Source organism: Vipera berus (assembly GCF_964194415.1).
Source record: "Vipera berus genome assembly, chromosome: 4".
Classification (NCBI taxonomy): Eukaryota; Metazoa; Chordata; class Lepidosauria; order Squamata; family Viperidae; genus Vipera; species Vipera berus.
In genome coordinates, this window is record NC_138206.1 from 13,432,358 (window position 1) to 13,445,984 (window position 13,627).

Consider the following 13,627-nt stretch of genomic DNA (forward strand, 5'->3'; position numbering starts at 1 on the left):
TAGTGTGTTGAGCTTTGCCCCATTTTACGACCTTCCTTGCCACAGTTGTTAAGTGAATCACTGCAATTGTTAAGTGACACGGTGGTTAAATGCATCTGGCTTCCCCGTTGACTTTGCTTGTCAGAAGGTCGCAGAAGTTGATCACATGACCCTGGGACACTGCGACCGTCATAAATACGAGCCAGTTGCCAAGAGTCTGGATTTTGATCACACGACCATGGGGATGCTGCAAGTGTCGTTAAGTGTGGAAAACGGTCACTTTTTTGAGTGACATTGTAACTTCAAACAGTCACTAAACGAATGGGTGTAAGTCATGCACTACATGTACAAAGATTTTTTTGATGTGAGAGTAATTTGGGTCTGAAAACAAAGGATTTGCCTGCATTGCACAGATGAGGAAGTGACACCCCCCCCCCAAAAGTAGGTTTATTATTGAAGAGATGTGAAATCTTAAAAGTGGGTTTACTGAACAATCTTAGCTTCTACTGCCATTGTGGTTATCTTTAGAGAAACAGGTAGGAGGTGTCCCAGGAAGCGGGGGTGGGGGGCAGGAGCTAAAATTAATTTCAGCTAACAAATAATAAATCATCACATGTAAACAACCTTATATTTTAACAGCTACAATGTTTCTCTCATCACATCCTGAATCGTGCAATGCAATTTTCCCCTCCCTCCCTTTACATTCATGAGAACAAGGTGTGTGTGTGTGTGTGTGTGTGTGTGTGTGTGTGTGTGTGTGTGTGTTCTTCCAGAAATGATTCCTCAGGTTACAGTTCTCCTTGGGACTTGGGTTTCTTTTATCTGATCATTGTTTTGGTAGCAGCTCTTTCTCCTGTTCTTCCGGCTCATTCTTGCTGCCCATTACAACAGGCCCTGGAAGCAGATGTTTTTATGGCAGCACCTACCTGTTGGAATAACATTCCCCCAGGGAAGTGTGGCTCTCTCTCATCCTTATTTAAAAGGTTAAAGGTAAAGGTTTCCCCTGTCTAATCATGTCTGACTCTAGGTGTTAGATCTTCGGTTCTTTAGGCATTAAGCAAGACGAAGTGTTGAAACAGCAAACAAGTTTATTAACTCAGAATAGAAGCAGCCCTAATGGCTGCTGCGCAGCAATTTATATGGTTAGCCTCTAGGCGGTGACCAATAGGTTCAAAGTAACAGTTTCCCGCCCAGAATCTAATGATCAGCCTGGAGACAGCAAGTCTGGCTTTCAGTAACAGCAACTGTTAGATAACACAGAAATCTAGGTCAGACATTAAGCAAGTGATTTAAAACAGTTATGGACAATACATTACACTAGGGGTCAATGTTCATCTGTTTCTTGGCTGAGGGAGCCAGTGTTGTCCGAAGATGCTTCCATGGTCCTATGGCCAGTATGGGTGTATGCTGAGGCACGCAGAACACTGTTACCTTCTCACCAAAGTGGTACCTATCTACTCACATTTGCATGCTTTCAAACTGCTAGGTGGGCTGGAGCAGGGACATGTAATGGGAGCTCACCCCATTGTGTGGCGCTCAGGTCTTGAACCCAAGCACTCAGCTTTCCAGCTGACAGGCTTAGCGTCTTTAACCACTGAGCCTTATCCTCATTTAAATGGGCCCTTTTTAAAAACCTTAAAACAGGGGTGTCAAACTCAATTTCATTGAGGGCCGCATCAGCATTGCGGTTGCCCTCAAGGGGCCGGGTGGGTGTGGCCAGGGTGGGCGTGGCCTACTGGGTGGGCGTGGCCTACTGGGTGGGCGTGGCCAGCTCTACATTGTTCGCATCAAGGGTGCCTATGGGGGCCTGGGCAGGAGTGGGACAGATCTGAGGGTCTCTGGCGGAAGGAGGGTCTCTGGGCCAGGGCCAAGGCAGTGGGGGCCGTTCCCTCACTGTTTCCAGGATGGCTTCACGGGCCACATGAAACCACTTCGCGGGCCGGATCCGGCCCCTGGGCCTTGTGTTTGACATGTCTGCCTTAAAACATCCAGTTTTCAGTTAAGATATGGTGTGGGTCCTACAAAGGAATGTGTTATGCTAAAAGGATATTTGTTTGTTTGCTTAGATTTATTGTAGCCTCTCTCCAGAAATCTCTGGGCAGTTTCAACATCCACTATGCAATTTTAAACAATTAAAAACAGTTGCAAAGCAGCAAAACATAGCAGCCTGTACAAAAATAGGCATAGCAGTCAAAAATATGACAAGAGGCTGCACTGACACTCTGACCCAGGCCTGTTTTGTATAGTCCCAAGTGTTTTTAAGAGTGTATGCTACCAGAATTGTTATAGGGTCAAGCAGCCGTACAAATTAGAAAACTAAATTACACGGTAACAAAACTATAATAATAAAAGCAATGAATATTACTGAAAAGACCAAGAACACCAAACAGAATAGGATTTTTACCTTATAACAGAAGTCTCCAAACCTGGCAACTTTAAGACTTAAGACTCCAGTGGTGGGATTCAGCCAGTTCGCACCACTTTGGCAAAACCGGTAGCTAATTTTTTGTTGCCCAGGCTCAGAATGGACTTCCGGAAGTGGCATCGACACAGAGAACCGATTGTTCACATACTTGAATCCCACCACTGCTTAACTCCCAGAATTCCCCAGATGTATCCCCTGCTAGTGCTGGTTGGTTGTTTGTATGGTTGATTTTAAAAGCTGCATTTTTACAATTCTTCTAGAACACAATGGATGCAGGATTGTTTGACCTCAGGAGGTGAACTATTCCATTAAAAAGGTTTTTTTAAAAAGGTTCTGAAGAAGAACTGAAGAAACTTCTTGGATGAGAAGCGAAACGTCTTCAGTGAAAAAACAAGGAAATCAGGTTGCCTTTTGAAAAAGCACCTTTGGGACAACCATAGCCTGGATGATTGAGAATCTCCATAGACACTATGGCTGATGTATTTTTTTCCTGTCACGTAGGCTAGGTCAGGAAACAGACTCCTTAAACATAGTAGAACTACACTTTATGGATAGAAGCTGCAGTGCTTTTTTTGTAAAAGAAAAAGGTGCCGGAACTCACACATGTCATACAACCCACCTTGCCTACGCTACAAGCTTCCATCCAAAAAAGGTGCCGGAACTCCGTTCTGAGCGTTCTAAGAGAAAAAAAGCCCTGAGAGGCTGTATTAACGGAACCTTGAAAAACTGACTGTGTTTTCCCTTCCCTCTTTCTTATACCTCAGGGAGCTAAGACAGAACTAGATTGAGTTTCTTTCTAATGTTTCCTTTATTGCTGGACTTAATGTTTGTGTAACTATTCCAGCAGAGTTTCTCCAAGGTCATCTCTGTAACTCTCGCATCCCATCCTTTTACTTTTATTTCCCCATTGGGCACCAGCTTTGCAATAGAGGCTCTGTGCAGTGCCAAAATGTCAACCAATATTAAGCCCAAATAGCCAGGATGTCTGCCAGTAACGTTTTCTGCTCTGAAGGTGGGATGCAATAAGAAGAAAGGAAAGGATGTGATTAGAGCTGGCTCAGTTTTTGAGTTGAAAGAATGAGATGGACATTATTTTGGGGGACATATTGGTGTTAAGGACTTCAGAGTCCAAATGGTGCAATGATTAGGGTTCAAGACCACACTAGGCTATAAAATTCAGTGGGTGGCCCTATTTTTCAACCCCAGTGTTTATCATAATCCTCTTAAAAAGATAAAATGAAGGAAACCTTTTTCTCTCAACATATGATGAACGTTTGAGGGAACTAGGTATGTCTAATCTAAGGAAGAAAAGGCTTAGGGATGATATGATAGCAGTCTTTCAGTTCTTGAGGGGCTGTCACAGAAAAGAGAGGGTCATCCTATTCTCCACAGCACCTGAAGGTATGATAAAAAATAGTAGGTGGAAGATCATTAAAAAAAGATCCAACCTAAAACTGAAGAAAAATTTTCTGGCTGTGAAAACATGGCTTATATCCAGAGGCTTTGGGTGCTCAATCACTGGAAATTTTCAAGAAGAGACTGGACAGCCATTTGTCTGAAATCGCATAGGGTGTCTTGCATGAACATGGGGTGAACTAGAAGACCTCTAAGTTCCCTTTGAACCCTATTATTCTATGTTTTGTCTTCTCCTCCCATAATGTACAATACTTTAAGCTCCCAGAAATAAAGATGAAAAATGCAAATAATAATATAATATAATGTAATGTAATGTAATGTAATGTAATGTAATGTAATGTAATGTAATGTAATGTAATGTAATGTAATATAATATAATATATAATACTGTATAATATAATATAATATAATATAATATAATATAATATAATATAATATAATATAATATAATATAATATAATATAATATAATATAATATAATATAATATAATATAATATAATATAATAATATAATATAATATAATATAAATATAATATTATAATATAATAATATAATATAATATATAATATAATATAATATAATAATATAATATAATATAATATAATATAATATAATAATATAATATAATATAATATAATATAATATAATATAATAATATAATATAATATAATAATATAATATTATATTATAATATAATAATATAATATAATATAATATAATAATATAATAATATAATATAATATAATATAATATAATATAATATATATAAATATAATATAATATAATATAATATAATATAATATAATATAATATAATATAATATAATATAATATAATATAATATAATATAATAATATAATATAATATAATAATATAATAATATAATATAATATAATATAATATAATATAATAATATAATATAATATAATATAATATAATATAATATAATATAATATAATATAATATAATATAATAATATAATATAATATAATATAATATAATATAATATAATATAATATAATATAATATAATATAATATAATATAATATAATATAATATATATAAATATAATATAACAAAACAAAACCATTTGAGGTGCAGGGAGAAAAGTAAATGTGATTTCCTACCTAGCAGTCTGTATCATAATGGAAACTTGTCAAGGTTTCAAAGTGCAGCTTGGCAATAGCTGGAGGACACAAATTCCACATTCCCTTCTTACTGGATTCAGAACTTCTTTACTTCACTCACCTCAACAGCAAAGGTCTCCAACCTGGTTTTTCTCCCGATGTGTTGGACCACAGCTCCTATGGTTCCCAGCCAGCTTGCCAGAATGGAAATGATGGGAATTAGAGCAATGCATTTGGGACAGTATTGGTTTTGCCCAGGCTGCTCTGGGAGAAAATACACATGCAGCATGTGTGACTGACTCTGCTCTCTGATCAGAGCATCCTGCCTTAAATGTATATATAGATATTTGATTCAGTACAAATCAGGTCGTTTAGGACAGGTAGGCAAACCATAATGCTACTAAATGTAAGCTAGAAAAAAAAAGGATTGAGATGTTAATGCCGCTTTCGTTCATCGAATATGCCATCTTTGGTTGCCTAGCAACTGATACAAGGCCAGTTGGATTGCAAGAGAGAACGCTGTTGGTAGGCAAGAGTTGCTGTGTCAATTCAGGTGGGTTCAGGACCGAACTGTTCCATCCAGCTGTGGACTCTAAAGCCAGGAATGCTTCTTCTGAGGTCAGCTGGGGGCTTTGGTGAAGAAAGAACATGGAAGCAGGGAAATCCTGCCAAAATAAGGAGGTGAGGATGGGTGAATCCTGCTTTTTGAGTGAACCTCATAGCTCCATCCAGCACAAAGTTTGTTGGGTAAGGATCCTCGGTGTGTTGTTTTTTTCCTGCACCAATGCAATGTTTTTTCCCCTAGCTGAAGTTTGTTTCCATCTAATGTAATTATTACAGTAATAATTAATTAGGCAATATGGAATTTTGGGGACAGCATGATGACGGTGCCAGCAGAAGCAGCAGAAAAGGGACTCCTAAACAGATGCCATTCTGATTTAATTACAACACTGTTATTCTGTTTTTATCTCTCCAGACACTGAGGCTCCCCAAGTTATTCCAACAGTTTTTGGGGTCCATCAGTTGGGTAAGTAAATGCATGGTGTATTGTCTCTTTGATCTTTGGAATTCTCTACATTTTTGGATGTATTTAGATTATGCATGGCTAAATTATTGAAAACAGATGACATCTCCAGGTATGTTCTGATGTTTATATGCCTGGGTTTATTTTTTTTTTTAAAAATGGATTACCTATGTTATAAAGGTCTTCAGGCATATCGGTTCTCTGTTCATTTTTGTTGTTGTTGTTGTTATTGGTCATTATCCTGAAATCTTAGCTGAAGAATCCATTTTGTTCCAGGAGGAAAAAAAAGCAGCAAAGACAGAAGCTCAGGAAAAAAAAGCTAGACATAAAAATAACATGCACCGCTAGAAATACCTGTGCATTTTTTTTTCTTTTGATTTGGATGTCAGGAAATTGCTCCAATGCCTATTTGATACTCAAGTCATTTCCTATCCGGCTGACCTTGATACAATTTATCTATGAAGTGGCTAATTTAGAGCTTTACGAGTTCAATCCTAAAACATTCTATCCTCAGAGATAGAACAATTAATTATTCAGGCATGCCTCGTAATATCTTTTCTTTTGTATAAATTGCTGTTACTAGGGTGGGTTTAGTCATTTTAATAACTATAAACTAAGCAACGAAATGTCCTCATGAAGTTATTTTCCTTCATGTAGATTAAGCTATTAATTCCTATGTTTTGTCCCGAGACTCTCAAAGCAAATCTCTCCGAATCCCACAATGGTTGTGGCATATGTCTTCTTTGACTAAATTTCTAGCTGGTCTGTAGTTTTTAAAACTTGACCCAGTTTATTAGATTTCCATGATGATTTGTTGTGATCTCTCCTAGGACCACAGTTCTCCATTTCTTTATTGGTGCCTTCTGTTGTCTAGAAAGGAACTTGGATTCACCCAGATGTTATGGAAAGCTCCCAACATTATTGATCCTTGCTATATGTTTTGGAGCTGCTGGAAATGGTAGTCTTAGAAGGTTCCAGATTTTTAGCCTATCAAATCAGCCAAATCAAAAGCCGAGTTCCACATTCAATGCAATTTTGCATCTTCCTTCTAACGCTGGTGCCTCACATGGAATTGTATTCTCTGTATGAGTTTTTATATGTCAGTTATTTTGCCCAAAGAGTATATTTTAGTCAAGAAGAATTTGGGACAAACTCCAGGGCATTCTTCTCTTTTATAAAATACAAGTAGTCCTTGACTTACAACCGTTCATTTAGTGACCTTTCAAAGTTACAATGGCATTGGGTAAAGTGACTTGTGACTATTTTTCACATTTACAACTGTTGCAGCATCCCTATGGTCACGTGATCAAAATTTGGATGCTTGGCAACTGGCTCATATTTATAATGACTGCAGCGTCACACAGTCATGTGATCGCTTTTTGCGACCTTCTGACAAGCAAAGTCAATAGGGAAGCTAGATGCACTTAACTGTGTTACTAACTTAACAACTGCAGTGGTTCACACAAGTGTGACAAGAAAGGTAGCAAAATGGGGCAAAAATCACTTAACAACTTGGGCTCAGTTGTGTTTCTAGGTCGCAACTACCTGTACATCCCATGCACTTTGATTTAAAAGATTATACCTTCTTATTACTTCACATTTTAGAAGCATCTATTCTCATTTGTCAGCTATCTTCTCTTCCTGCCGATGTTTCGTGATTGGGTTAGGTGATAGCATCAATGCGTGGGCAAGAGGAGTTTGCTAGTTATTTTAGCAACTTAAAACCTATACACTTCACTATTTCACATTTGCTGGAGCAGAGTACATGGTGGAGCAGTGGGCTAATGCCTCCTTAAGTAACACCAGCTGCCTGCAATTAGTGCAGGTTCGAGTCCCACCAGGCTCAAGGTTGACTCAGCCTTCCATCCTTCCGAGGTAGGTAAAATGAGGACCCAGATTGTTGGGGGCAATTAAGCTGACTTTGTAATAATGCCGCTTGGGTATGTGTGTGAAAGCCCTAATAAGCAGGCATATACATAGAATGAAGGCTACTGCTAAGCTTGTAAGCCGCCCTGAGTCTTCGGAGAAGGGCGGGATATAAATGGAATTAAAATTTAAAAAAAAATAAAACTGCTGCTTATGTTCCAACTCTCTACAAATATATCAAATCCTTTTCCAACATCAGTCTGTATAGACACACAGAGAGGAAGTTCGATTTAGCATTTTTACCCTGAGACACGTATATTTCCCTTCGTTCGTTAGCAACAACTTTGCTTATTCAGAACAACAATACTATACAGACACAACAGACTTTTATCTGTTTTTTTCCAAAGCTTCCTTGCTTGAATTATGTGTGTTTTCTTGCAATGAAAGATATTCTCTTCCTATTCATTGTTTAGAATCTCTAGGCTTAAGTACTCAGTCAGCAATAGAGTACATTCAGAAAGTCAGACTCTTTTTCTGTGAATTAAATCTAGTCCATGGATTTGTTATTCAGGGGGAAAATGTGTTCTCCACCCCCTCCCCTCCCAGGTACACTCTCCAGAATTGTTTGAAAAAAGCTAGGATGGAAATGCATCAGCCAGCCAGCCAGTCAACCAACCAACCAAGAAACATGCCCCATTGTCTTATTTATCCTTATAGTATTTGATGTTGGAGCTGCTTGCCTGCCTTGGCTAGGGATTCCTATAGGGTTATTTATTAATTATTTAGAGTATGACATATCATACATGGACTAGTGATATGTATTAACATTTCATCTAGATTAGAAGAACACCGTGAAATATAAATGTTAAAAAGATCTATGGTCAAGCCCCAATGTCTCTAGGCCATCTAACCCCTTTTTTAAAAAAATTAATAAATCAGATAGATGGTATATGCCCTCAGCTTACAGCTGATCATGATGTGATCTACAGTTTGACATGGGATCACGCAGTCACACAGAGGGGAGGATACTGTGCCCCATTTAAACAAAGAGTCCCGGCAGACGCCATATGAGGTACAAATCCTATTAAGGATTGTCCATTGCTGACATGGTAATTCAAAGCCTGGCACTTTTTCATTAGGTCATTTATAAAGCTAAAACATATAAAAAATGGATGCTGGAATGGGATATGTCTAGTTTAATGAAGAAGAGGACTAGGGGTGATATGATAGTAGCGTTAGAATATCTCAGGGGCTGCCACAAAGAAGAGGGAGTCAAGCTATTCTCCAAAGCGCCTGAAGGCAAGACAAGAAGCAACGGATGGAAACTAGTCAAAGCAACCTAGAACTAAGGAGAAACTTCCTGACGGTTAGAACAATTAACCAGTGGAGCAACCTGCCTCCAGAAGTCATGAACGCTCCAGCACTGGAAGTTTTAAGAAGAGACTGGACAACCATTTGTCTGAAATGGTGTAGGGTTTCCTGCCTGAGCAGGGGGTTGGATTGGATGACCTCTGAGGTCCCTTCCAACTTTATGATTGTTATTGTTATAAGGCTTCTTATGACTAGGTGTTCAGTGACTCATTTGGCTTTCCATTGGGAATCTATGTTAAAGTTGTTGGGCAATTGTTGTGTAAGTGCCAGTGGGGGCTTCCTGGATTGGACTCTTCCTGCTGATAAATGAGAAAGGTTGGCATGCATTGGTGAGAAGGAGTCCTACGTAATAACCCTTCATCTTGAAGGGTTAGATCCTTTGAGTAAGAATCTGGAGAATGTCATTTCAAGATACCCCAAAGCACCAAGCTATAAAAGGCTGAAGGTTATTTTAAACTCATTTCCAGTTTTACAGGCAGAGCGGTACATTTCCAAAGATAATGGTGGACATTTATCTCCTCCTGGGGAAAGTGCTTAAACACCTATTGGCAAGAGATTGATACTGACAGGTCACGTTCTCCAATATGATTGTCCTTTCCGGCTGCCCAAGGGCATCCTTTGGAATAATTATGCATGATAGGCTGGTGGAAAGACTGGAATGCAGTCAGGATTACACAAGACCACAGCTCCACGAACTGGCCTCTTCAGCAGAAGTTGTATAAACTCCAACACATTTTGTGTGACCTGGTAGCCACAAGGCCCTCCGCTGCAGTCATAACACAATAATAGGCAGTGGCAGTAACGATTACTCCAATTAGCAGCTTAGATCCTATTTGGCTGGTTTTTTTTTAATCCCTTGCTTATATTGTTAGGGAGCTAGAAGAGATCAACATGCTGGTATGGATGGATGCAAACACACACGCATATTCTTTGAAGGATATGAAATAGCAGTAATTCTGATGTCAGGCGGAAACATTTGTAAGATTGCGGTCTTCGACATGCAGTTGTTGCAACAAGGAATCCAATTGTATTTGATTCTGATCAAAATGACAACCCAAACAGTTTGTTCAGATTACTAGTGGACATCCAGCTGTGAGAATTGGGCTTCTCTCTCTCTCCTCTCTCTCTCTCTCTCTCTCTCCCTCCCTCCCTCCCTCCCTCCCTCCCTCCCTCCCTCCCTCCCTCTCTCTCTCTCTCTCTCTCTCTCTCCCATGCTGACCTCATATCTGGGCTTGGAATGAATCCAAAGAGCCAGTGCCTCACACAGCATCCTTTTGTCAGAAACAAAGCAGGTCAAATTATTAAAGGAAAGAAAGACAGAGCACTCTTCCTCCCAGTACAAAAAAAACAGATGTGCAGCGGATTTTTCTTTCCCATTTTTTAAGGGAGTGGGTAGCTTTTTCCAATTGCAGGCCTGTACTTTGCAGAAGCCCGTTGGAGGAAATATTATAAATACACACATTCATTCCCATGGCAAAGATCTCATTGTGGCTATTAATTTTAGGAGGAGAGGACAAGGTTTCTTTTCAGTGCCTACCAGATTCTGGTTGGTAGCAAGGTTTAGTGTGGCTTTAAATGTGGCTTGCAGATGGAACTTTATAACCGCTCTCGAAAAGAACACGCATTGAGGTCTCTTCCCACTTGTCGGGTTCCAGCAGTCTTGTCACATTAGGCACAAATGCATTGCAATGAGCGGTATTTCTTAAGTTGCGCGTGTGGATTTGCGTCTATCAAAATGTGCTATGATCTTTGGAAATCCGTACTGTAGGATAAAAAAAGATGGTAAATTACTTTTTTCTTCCTTCATTCTTCACTGTGAACTTGACCACCAAAACACTAAGCTTTTACTTAGGATAAAGAATGTATGCGGTGTATCACAAGAGCATACTAAAGATGGAGCAGGCAAGACAGACCCTATATGGTTTATTTATTTATCTCTGTGACTTTGATTCTGCTTCAAGTCCATTAAGACTCTTTGCAGGGGTTTCTCAGCCTCAACCACTTTAAGATGTGTGGACTTCAATTCCCAGCATTCCCAAGCCAGCAGGCTAGGGAATTTTGGGAGTTGAAGTCCACACATCTTTAAGCAGTCTACGGTTAGCCATTATACCGAACGTAATAAAATAATATACTATAAAACTTTCAGAGTAAATAATGTTAAACCTACCATATAGGTACAAACGTGAAGAGATTACACCTTTCTTTCTGTAATAATATAATATCTAAAGTTCAGATCTTAACATTTTGAAAATAGTATGGGTTTTTAAAAAATGTTAGAAATACTCTTTCTCCATATTTCATCTTTTCCCAGAAACATTTGACAGGTAGCTCTCAACTTATGACCATTCATTTAGTGACCGTTCAAAGTTTCAGTGGCACTGGAAAAAATGACCTATGACAATTTTCCACACTTACAACCATGGCAGCATCCCCACGGTCATGTCTCCAGAATCCTGATGCTTGGCAACTGGTTCATATTTATTACAGTTGCAGCAGTGTCCCAGGGTCAGGGGATTACCATTTGTACCAGATTCACTTAACAATCATGTTACTAACTTAACAACTGCAGTGATTCACTTAACAACTGTGGCAAGAAAGGTCGTAAAATGGGACAAAGCTCCCTTAACAACTGTCTCGCTTAGCAACAGAAATTTTGGGCTCAATTGTGGTCCTAAGTGGAAGACTACCTGTACCTTCCATAGCCACTCGGCCTGCTTGCCTCTTACTATTTTCCTAGATTAGTTTGTACTTCTGCCAGCTCGTTAAGTTATTCAGATTATATCAGACATTCATCCTCCATTCAGGTTCAAATTTGTGTCATCTTCTTGCTCAAACTAGGGAAGAAATTTGTCTCATTTGGGGGAAATCCTTCAATTTCTCAATGTTGTCTACAGGACTCTGGGTTTTTGTGACCTTCCATCCACGCAATAATCTCATACAAACCCTGCTTATCTTAGTGATAGAAGAGAATATTTGTAGCTCAGAGTTGAACTGCTAACATTGCTACTGTTCCTAGTTTGGTAAGGAAAAATCTGCAAGAAAGTCACCAAGCTCAGGCAGCACCAAGGACGCCACTTCCTTATCTTTTCTGAGATCTGCCAAAATAAGATGGGCACTGCCATTCTGCTGTGATTCTGTTCTTTTTTGCGGCAAGGGAAAAGGTCCATTTTATCCATAATGGTTTGAAAGTCACCATCGTATATCCAACAGTATAGTCCAGTAAATGAATATAACATCGGCCACATTTCTAGTTTTATTATTGTCTCCTGCACAGGTTTCTGTTATTGCTGATTAGGGATATCCAAAATAATTAACGACAGGTCCATTCTTCCAAAGGCCCACAGTACAGCTCCTTGGATTAGATGATCCTGGGTGTGTGTGTGTGTGTGGGGGGGGGGAGTTGTTAATGTACATGTCCAATGGACTTCCAGACCATTGAACAAATCAAGAATGTACCTTATAGCTTCAGAGCTGTATTGCCAAAGCTACAGGAGAGAGCTGCATTATGGCGGGGAGAATACAGCTGGCAAATACCATCACAGTTTTGGTGCACCTTTTCCTGAAGCCCCAGGTCATCTGAATATATGTCCTTTGGTTTCTGGAAGGCTGCTGTACATGTTTATGAAAAGCTTGCCCCCACCCCTGGCTTCAGTGCTGCAGAAAGGTTGTAGGGATAGCTGCAGCATAGGAGTGCCAGGAGAACAGTAGAGGCCCACTCCACGGTGAAGCGTTGAGCAGATTTACTTTGGAGATGCTGCTTCTGTCCCACCTGGGGAAGGACTTTTTCATTTTCCATCCCGTGAGGGAAAGGGGGGGTCTTATTGGTCAGAATGGGACAATTCGCTGCTTATTGGTAACTGGAAAAACAGACCCTTCCCCCCCACAAAAAACAACAACCTTCCATTCCTCTCATTTCTCTTATCTGCCAAGCAGTGGAAGAAAAGATCAGGCTCCTATACTACAAAACCCATTCTCTGAATCCCAGATCACTCCATGTAATTGGAAAATGGACAGCATTCTTCCTATCTCCTTCCCTTTATCTATCTCGGGGAATAACAGAAGAACAGAGTTGGAAGGGACCTTGGAGATCTTCTAGTCCAACCTTCTGCTCAGGCAGGAAATCCTATTCCATTTCACACAAAAGATTCTCCAATCTCTTCTTAAAAACCTCTGGTATAGGAACACCACCACTTCTGCATTAAAGTTCTGATTAATTGTTCTATCAGGAAATTTCTACTTAGGTTGGTTCTTTCCTTGATTAGTTTCCATCCATTTTTTCTTGTCTTGCCTTCAGGTGCTTTGGAGAATATGTTGACCCCCCTCTTCTTTGTGGCAGCACCTCAAATACTGGAACACGCCTATCATGTCACCCCTAGTCCTTCCCTTCATTAAATTAGTTATATCCAATTCCAGCAACCG

General features: G+C 39.4%; 1 protein-coding gene across 1 annotated transcript in view; it reads left to right on the top strand.

Moving 5' to 3' along the window:
- AMOTL1 (angiomotin like 1) overlaps positions 1-13,627 on the top strand; it is a 94,959-nt gene that overhangs the window by 24,013 nt on the left and 57,319 nt on the right. Inside the window, exon 3 of the mRNA XM_081326203.1 lies at positions 5,924-5,974. Within this exon, the coding sequence (XP_081182329.1) occupies positions 5,924-5,974 (51 nt within the window). The remainder of the gene's footprint in view (positions 1-5,923; positions 5,975-13,627) is intronic.